This window comes from Pteropus vampyrus, unplaced genomic scaffold, assembly GCF_000151845.1.
Source record: "Pteropus vampyrus isolate Shadow unplaced genomic scaffold, Pvam_2.0 Scaffold31, whole genome shotgun sequence".
NCBI lineage: Eukaryota > Metazoa > Chordata > Mammalia > Chiroptera > Pteropodidae > Pteropus > Pteropus vampyrus.
In genome coordinates this window covers 11,266,151-11,266,725 of record NW_011888812.1, presented here as the reverse complement: position 1 = coordinate 11,266,725, position 575 = coordinate 11,266,151, and the positions used below count along the sequence as shown (strand labels likewise).

Below are 575 nucleotides of genomic sequence, written 5' to 3'. Positions count from 1 at the left end.
TATTTCCTTACTGATTTTCTGTTTGTATGATCTGTCCATATCTGACAGTGGGGTATTTAGATCCCCTACTATGAGAGTGTTTTGGTCTGTTTCTCACTTTAGTTCTCTTAGTAATTGCTTTATATATTTAGGAGCTCCCAGATTGGGAGCATAGTTATTAATAAGTGTTATGTCCTCTTGGTGCATGATTCCCTTTATCATTATGAAGTGTCCCTCAGTATCTTCCTTTACCTTTTTTAGTTTGAAGTCTATTTTGTCTGATATTAGTACCATTACTCTCGCTATCCTCTTAATGCCATTTGCTTAAAAATCATTTTCTGCCCTTTCACTTTGAGTCTATACTTGTCTTTGGAAGTGAGATGTGTCTCCTGGAGGCAGCAGATAGTTGGGTTTTGTTTTTTGATCCAGTCTGCACATCTGTGCCTTTTTTATTGGTGAGTTCATTCCATTTACATTTAGGGTGATTATTGAAATATGAGATCTTCTTCTAGCCATTTTATCTTTTGCTTTCTGATAATTTGGTTTTTCCATTCTTTTCTTGTCCTTGATTATTTTAATTTGGTTGGGCTTATGGA

The 575-nt window shown here is 35.1% G+C and overlaps 1 protein-coding gene across 1 annotated transcript in view; it reads right to left on the bottom strand.

The window, feature by feature from the left end:
- Positions 1–7: 7 nt before the first annotated feature.
- The window catches only part of LOC105290056 (olfactory receptor 4A15), a 14,106-nt gene continuing 13,538 nt past the window's right edge, over positions 8–575 (bottom strand). Inside the window, exon 2 of the mRNA XM_011357020.2 lies at positions 8–37. Coding sequence (XP_011355322.2) covers positions 8–37 — 30 coding nt within the window. The remainder of the gene's footprint in view (positions 38–575) is intronic.